The following is an 8,404-nucleotide window of genomic DNA, read 5'->3' on the forward strand; positions in this document are numbered from 1 at the left end:
CAGATATTCACGTGTGTGGATATTCTAGACCCTTCCGTTGCAATTTATACAGTTTTACCTTTATTTTTACACAAGACTCAGTGATTAAAGCCTGTGACTCATTTACCTTCATTTTTCCGGTGTCAAATGACTTTTGTGACAAAAGTTATTCTACCGAAGCATCATTTGTTGAATCTGTATTGAAATGTGTATTACAGTAATTTCAATTACAAATTAAATATACACATAAAGATGTACCTAAATGTTAAAAGTGTATTTTTAATTTAACTTATTTAAATTTGATAATATATTAATAGTTATTTATTTTTGTGGAAAAAACTTAGTTTAAAAGAAATTTTTTCTTTACTAAGATATATATTCTTTTCTGGACTTACAAATAAATTAAATTAATTTATATGCTAATTAAAGAATAATTAATATTATTTAATTTATTAATCATATTTAAAAATAATCTTCTTCTTAAACTGTCGTTCATTAGAGCTTGACATCTATAATAAAACATGTTAAATGGAAGTGGAATCTTAATTTAATGAATATTTAGGAGATAATATAATTAGATAGAATAAAATTAGTTACGATTTATTTATATTTTGATCAATCATTTATGATATTTTTTTGTTTATAATTGAGTCCGAAAAGAATTTATGTTTTTTTAGTTACTATTTCGTGTGCTGATGATCCATCAATTTTTATTTTTTTTTTGGTTTTCTTAGCAATATGAGATAATTCTTATCTATACATCAATTCTGGAAATTATAGTAAACAGTAAAATATTTAATAATTCATTCAGATTCTGGTATTTACTATTTATTTTAAATAAAAAATTACGTATCACAACAGTATTGAAAGATACCTATTACAGTATTATAGATTCTAGACGCAACTTTAAGGCTCTCGAGATATTCTTGACTTGTCTTAGTTCTATACGGAGATTGAAAACTGTATCTGGTGCTTGATTATGTATGTCAATCATTCATTTTTTTTATAGTGCCTTTTCTAAAATCTAAATCAAAATCCTTGTCAATTTTCAAGTGTTGAACACTTAAAGGAGAAGTCCAATCAGCAACCACGAACCAATAAACTCTGAAAAAAACAACAGAAAAGAAAAAAAAAATATGTCCAATTGTTTGAAGAATAAAGTTGAAGGAAAAGATAATTTCAGGAGGACCAGCACTGTATGACACAGGTTTATGATCGCTGTCAGCTCTTAAAAATTTAATTCCATATTAAGTTTTTATTAATGTTCAATACTTGTTGATCCAATTGCTTAACTTTGTCACATCCGTTTTTTTTCCTATTTAGGCAGTTGAAGAAAGCCACCAAGACAGGAAGTTAGTTGTGGCATTGACTATTATATGTGTGCCATAATGCCATTAAATCACAGTTGCAATTACCAGCTATTTGCACCTCTACCAATGTAACAAGTTCACATGCTTTGTACCTTCTTGATTTGACACCCCCAATTTGCAATGCTTTTCACCTTTTCCCCTCACTTTTCCTTCAAGGATTTTATTGTATCCATTTTTTTAACCACCATTATTAAAAAATTTGCCTCTTCCATGAGATTTCTCAAATATTTTTACAACTTTTAATCTTTAAAAAACAAAAATCCTTAGTTAAAAAATAAAAAGTATAAAAATTAAAAATCCTAAGTTCTAATGTCTTTGGATTAAATCAATCTTAAGTTTAAAACTTAATCACAGTTATGGTTTTGACATCCAGTCTGGATTGCCCGGTTCAATTCAGAACCACTTGTTCAACTTTTTTCTAAAAATCAATATATCCTTTAAAATTGTTTTTTCTTTAAAAAACTTTCAAAATACTGTTGTTTTAGTTTAAAAAATATATTATAACTAGTGACATTTTTAAGTGAAATTTACTTTTTATTATTAATAATTTATCATTTATGTATATTATGTTATTTTTTGTTTAATATTACTAAGATATTATATTAAAATATTGAATAAAATTATTTTATTAAAACTGGTTTAGTCTGATTGAACCATTGATGACCGATTCGATTATGTGAACATTGATCACAACTAATTCATAATGTTTAAGAAAACAAAAATCTAAGCTATATAATTATGGAAAATATTAAATAGTGAAAAGACTAGAACTACAATTTTTTTAAACAATAAATATATCTAGAGAACAGATAAAGGCTAAGATGTCTGAATAAAAAAATATATATATGACTGAATCAAAAGATAAAGATGTACCAAAACATATACATAAACAGAAAAGCAATCCAGGTAAATTGTAAAATAAGGTAAGTTAGGGGTCCCCATAAAGCTCAAAACAAAACAAAATAGCAGAAGGGAGGAATGTGCATGCATTAACATGTATATTACTGTGAGCATTCCCCTTCCCAATCTCAAACGGCAAAGGTGCCCCCTACATTTCCTTATTCTCACATGATATTTTTCCAATTTGTTAATCTTGCTTTCTTTTCTCTACCCATTTTTTTTTTCTTTCCCCCCCCTCATTTTTTCCTTCTTCAACCAGATTCTAGAAGAAAGATGTGCCCATTTCTGCTTACTTAAATCTCAAACACAAAACCGAATCTTTGACAACAATTTCAAGATTTTCCCACCAACCCACCCCAGCAAAGCACCTGGTCGCTTCAAAGATTTTATTTTTAGTTCTTGGGGTGGGGTTTCCACCGTTTTTCCCTTTCACCATTGGCATCTGCAGCATCACTCAATTGCACAAACAGAATGGTCAACACTTTATGGTCTTTTTGTGTGGTTTGAACTGTAAAGTCTCTCTCTTTCTCTCACTCACTTTTTTCTCTCTCTATGTTGCATTCTTTTGTGTGGCTTAGTCTCTGGCTGTGTCTTTCAGTGTTAGATTCTTGGTGGGTTTAGTTTAATTTTGACTGAACGAATGAGATCTTGATGAGGGTTGGAACCAGTTTCCTTGCACTGCTCTCATTGTTGCCATTGCTTCTTTCTCCGCAATTTTCAAGTGCTCAGCTTCCACCTGACACTGGCATCTCATCACGCACCCTTGATGCCATTCTCCAAGATTGTGCCTTTAAGGCATTTTTGAGGCCAAAAACTGGGGTACCCTATGGTGGCCAAGTTCCCAGAAGCCTAAATGGAATTAGAGTTTCAGCAATGAGGCTTAGGAGTGGTAGTTTGAGGACCAGAGGTGTTGAAAGATACAAAGAGTTTCAGATCCCAATTGGGGTTGTTGAGCAACCTTATGTGGAGAGGCTTGTTTTGGTGTACCATAACTTAGGCAATTGGTCTGAGAAGTTTTACCCTTTGCCTGGTTACACATATTTGGCTCCTGTTTTAGGTCTAATGCCATATAGTGGTGCCAATTTGTCTGCTTCTGAGTTACCTGAATTGGACATAAGAGCTTCTGATAAGCCAATTTTGATCAACTTCCCTCATGTGAAATCAGCACCATTAGGGTCAGTGCCCAAGTGTGTGTACTTTGATCTACATGGTTCAGTGCAATTTGACATCCTATTACATGGGAATGTTTGTTCAACAGTCCAACAAGGGCACTTCTCAATTGTTGTGGAGTCTAATGCCCCTTCCCCAGCACCTGCTGCTGCGGCTGTGGCTGCGGCTGCGGCTGCTGATGTTAGGAAAAGTGGTAGTGGGAGGAACAAGTCCAAGGTGTGGGTAATTGTTGCATCTTTGGTTGGTGGATGCCTCTTGTTGATCATGTTGAGTCTTTTGGTTGCTAAAGTGAGGAGAACAAAAAAAGGGATGAAGATTCAGCAATTGGAATGGGCAGCTGAGAGCAATGAAACTTTGCAGATAGCATCTATTGGGGGCACCAAAGCACCATTGGCAGTAGGGACTCGCACAAGACCAACAATTGAAAATGATTACATACCTTAGATTTGAGGGATTCTTGTAGGACCAATTTTTTTCACTTTTTTGTTTTCTTGTTTGGTGTTGTAATTTTTGTGTTCATAATGAGTTAAAAAAAATGCTTTCCTTGTCTAATTGTCTTGTTCAGAAATTCAGTTTCATTGGTTTAGTTTGGTATGATTTCAATGAACCTAAAAAGACAAGGTTTTATAGAGCCCTCATTTCTCTCATCTTTGATCTGTTTGTCAGCTATGAATTCCATTGTGTTGATTTAGCCGTTTGTGGACTCACTAAAATAGTAGAATCCAGAAAGTTAAATAATTGTGATCGATGTATGCAAAAATATTCTCGCATATGCGTAAGAATATCTCCTATGTTGTTGTCTCCTAAGCACTCAGTTGATGTCGTAAGCTTTTTTATTTTAAAAAGAAGTGAAATTCATGCGTCTTGGCCAAACTATCTTCATTGAAAGCTTGCACCTCAAAACCTGGCCCCAATATACATCACAAAGAATTGAGATAAGACAAAATTCGCGTGGTTCTCATATAAGAATGGTATTAATTTTTTTTTTTTTTATAAAACATAAAACTTAAGGGTCGGACTCTATGCCTCCATGTCAAAAGATTTGCCCCACCTGAAAATCTACCGCTTTTTTTGTTCGAGCGTTTGTTTTATTGAATTTTAATGGAAGACAGAAAATATATATTCTGATTTTTGTTCTAAGTTTTTTTTAAAAAAATTGGGGATTATTGATTCTTGAGAATGGTATAATTTTTTTTATCATGTTTTCTTACACTTATATTCCCATCATGAGAGTGGAAAAGAATGTGAAAATTTATTGGTTAATACACATGTAACTTTTTTATTTAAATTAATTTTAATTTTAATTTTAAAAACTATACCCATATTATAATGTAATCAAATATTTTTTTAAAATACCTGATAATTGTATTTCCATCTTATATTCTTGGGAATAATGTTTTTAGAAATGTAAAAAGATTTCATAAAACAAATGTTTCCTTGTACAAAAGAGAGGAGTTAACCTTAATCATACAATTATACATCAACAATTAATATTGTTTTAATTAATTTTAATAATTTTTAAGAGAATTAATTTTTATCTTAATAACAATTTAGATTCACTCTTACAAATTACAATACTCTTGTCTCTCACATGACACGCTTTCTCTTTTTCTTTCTCTCTATATATCCTTATGTGATGTACAACATATACTCATCTGATTTATTCTTTAGTGAAGCTTCTATCTGTCTTTTTTTATGCATGCTCAAATCACTTCAATTGAGATTTTACTATTTTTTTTAATAATAGATGTTATAGCAACTTTTTATCGAATCCAACATTTCTATCCCTAAGTGCTTAGTGCATTTTCCTTTTCATATTTTTTTTCCATAATGCCCTTTTATTGTAGAAAATTGAAACAACTGCAAAATGTTTCCACTCCCCCCTAATTGCCAATTTATCGTCCAAGAACTCTCACCCTTTAATTCCTCCTGAAACTCTTGGTGATTGAAAGAGAGGGTGGTGTTGTAATTTCCAATATTATGACACCTATTTTATTTTTTCGCATCATCAAACTGCACTTAACACTGCCGTTCTCTTCTCATCCTCTCTCTCACACACACAAGTTAGTCTCGGTTGCATCTATGCACACATTATCGTTCCTTTCTCTCATCTTCAGTTTCTAAATCTATATTCCAATGCAAAACCATCATTCAGTTTCTAAATCTATATTCCCATTTTTCCCAAATTTCACTTTCAAACTTGTCTGCACACCACCGTTAAGTTGGGCTTCAGCTCCATCATTGCCTCCGATTACATAGAACTTGTATGCAACACATTTAGTTTTTGCATGAAAATGCAATTAAATTAGCAAAAATTAACCTAAAATAGAAAAACAAAGTGCCCAGGCACGCTAGGGTCGCCACTCCTAAAAACATTGTAACCAATGAAGACCCAATTACATCATGAGGGCAGCGTTGGAGGGGGTTGTGCTACCGACAATGAACTGGCCAACGAGGAGATTCTATCAAATCTGATAAGAACATTTAGCGTCCACCGTGGAACCAAAGGAAAACTTCTCCTTTGACCACTACATCAACAATGGTTGCAAACAACGACAACACCAACACCAATACCAACACCAACACTATCATTCAAGGAAATCGACCATGCGAGCAGGAATCCACCGTAAAGGGGATACCTATTGTGGGTGCCTCTGAAAAGGGGAACCCAACAAACATGACGAGTCCCTCACGTTAAGAGCTTGATGATTACTCGTTGATCATCGTCTTGCAAAGAGAGATGCACTCCTTGAAGAAAAAAAATGCTTACGAGTTGTAAAATCTTCGAAAGGAGAATGTCACTCCTAGAGAGCAATATTTGAGGATTCAAGAGGACCAGAACACAAACTCAGTTGCGACAGTGGCAACCCACCAGACCCATCCGACTAGAACATATGCGACTGATACAACGTGGAGAGAATGAACCTTTTTTGTCATGCAACCAGTCTAGAGAGCAGCAAACATTGACACTCGTTAATTTGCATCCTTTCGTCGATGGAATTATGGAGGCCTAACTCCCACTTGGATGGAAATCGCTGAACATTGATCGTTACGATGGACACTTGGACTCGGATGAACATGTGGATTCATTCGTCACATAGATGAGTTTGTTCACGAATGAATACGCAATCATGTGCCGAGTGTTTCCTACAACGTCGAAGGGTGTAACACTCCATTGGTATACTTGACTGTTGAAAAACTCCATTGATTCATTCGCAAAGCTTATGACGCATTTTGGAGAACAATACGTGACAAGCAGACCACATCATCTGACGGTTGTGGCACTCACTAACATTATACAAGAGAAGATGAATTGCTTTACGAATTCATGGAGAGGTTTTCATCTGTCTCTGGTCAGATTTAGAACTTAAGCCCCGAAGTCGTGCTCACTTCAATGATTATGGCACTAAAATTTGGTCCCTTCTCAAATAGCCTATGCAAGAAATCGTTGACAACATTGGACGAGTTGATAGAAAGGTTGTCGGATTCATTCAAATGGAAGAGATGATTGAGTTTAGAGAGAAAGTGTGGGGAAAATCCTTAAGGAAGCCGCCTAACTAGGAAGTGAAGATTGAAAGCATCTATAGTCGAGGAAAATTCAAGACAAATAGCCCCCCCCCCCCCCCTTAATCCAAATTCATTCACTACACTCCACTGATGAAAAGTTGAGGTCAATTACTAGAGGAACCTTACAGTACAGAGTTGATTCAGTTGCCAGCTAAAAATCGTCCTTCACCAGGAGCTGACAAGTCCAACTACTGCTGATATCATCAAGTCCTTGGTCACAACACTGAAGATTTCACTACTCTTAAGGATAAAATAGAAAGATTGATCCAAAAGAGGCACATGCAGAAGTTTGTCAAAGATTTATCACGTGATAAGGAATGCAAAAGGGAGTGAGATTGAAGCCGAGAATGCAATAGGAATTATGTGGCAGTGGAAACACAACTTTAGGGTGAGAATCCCCCACCCGAAACTCAGTTGTAATAAACACAATAGTTGGAGGATTCACGAAGGGAGGAAGTTCAAACTCGACACACAAGCACTATATTGCAACCTTAAGTCTATTAACTCGGTCGCAGTCGAAAAGAGACCCACAAGGAGCCTACCCCCATCACTTTCTCAAATGAAGATTTCGAGGGGATAGACCGATGTCACAACGATCCCATGGTAGTCAAGATAGAGGTTGCTAACTTTTTAGTATGCAAAGTCCTACTTGAAAATGGAAGCTCGACTGATGTCTTGTATTGGACGATCTTTAAACAACTAGGCATATCAAAAAGCTTGATTGAGCCATTCCTAGAGCAATTCATAGGTTTTGCAAGAGAGACAACAGACACGATAGGATATGTGCACTTGGTAACTACATTGGAGATGAAAGGGGTTAAAGTCCATCATGATCAAGTACCTCCTAATTGATGCCTTGACTTCTTACAATATATTGATAGGACATCCTTTGTTCAACGAGTTAAGGGCCATCATTTCAACTCCTCATTTGGTGATGAAGTTCCTAAGTGAGGATGGGAAAATTATCACTATCAAAGTGTTTTTGGAAGTACACTTCACCACCGTTCGTAGATAAGCCAAATCTGGTAAGAACAATAATTAAAAGTATAAAGTACTAAAAGTATATTTTAGCCTAAAAATAACATATAAAACCTATTTTTATTTAAGTATATTCATGTATGACCTTAATTTTTATATATGTAAGAATTAAAAACATGTATCAAATAGTTTATAACAACTCACACACGTACTAAATCAACTTAGTTAGCTCCATTAATTTTTTACCTTAATCTTTAAACTACATCCTCTTATGTTGTAATTTCATGTCAATGCATTTTTAAGTATGTTAGTTCTAGATTGATATAAATTTTACTGAGTCTCATGTTTTAAGTTTTTATATAATTATTGTGCTTTACATTAAAAAATAAGTTTCAATTAAAAAGAATAAAAAAGTTAAAATAAATATTTATTTTTTAAGA

General features: G+C 34.0%; 1 protein-coding gene across 1 annotated transcript; it reads left to right on the plus strand.

The window, feature by feature from the left end:
* The first annotated feature begins 2,281 nt into the window (after positions 1-2,281).
* Positions 2,282-4,016, plus strand: LOC100818023 (uncharacterized). The gene is made up of 2 exons (XM_003553132.5): positions 2,282-2,759; positions 2,848-4,016. The coding sequence occupies exon 2, from the start codon at positions 2,901-2,903 to the stop codon at positions 3,861-3,863; it is 963 nt and encodes a 320-aa protein (XP_003553180.1). The 5' UTR covers positions 2,282-2,759; positions 2,848-2,900; the 3' UTR covers positions 3,864-4,016.
* Positions 4,017-8,404: the final 4,388 nt, after the last annotated feature.

This window comes from Glycine max, chromosome 18 (assembly GCF_000004515.6).
Source record: "Glycine max cultivar Williams 82 chromosome 18, Glycine_max_v4.0, whole genome shotgun sequence".
In the NCBI taxonomy this organism is placed as follows: domain Eukaryota; kingdom Viridiplantae; phylum Streptophyta; class Magnoliopsida; order Fabales; family Fabaceae; genus Glycine; species Glycine max.

Excerpts from the sequence above, each read along its gene's own strand:
- LOC100818023 (XM_003553132.5), top strand. The coding sequence starts at position 2,901 with ATGAGGGTTGGAACCAGTTTCCTTGCACTGCTCTCATTGTTGCCATTG.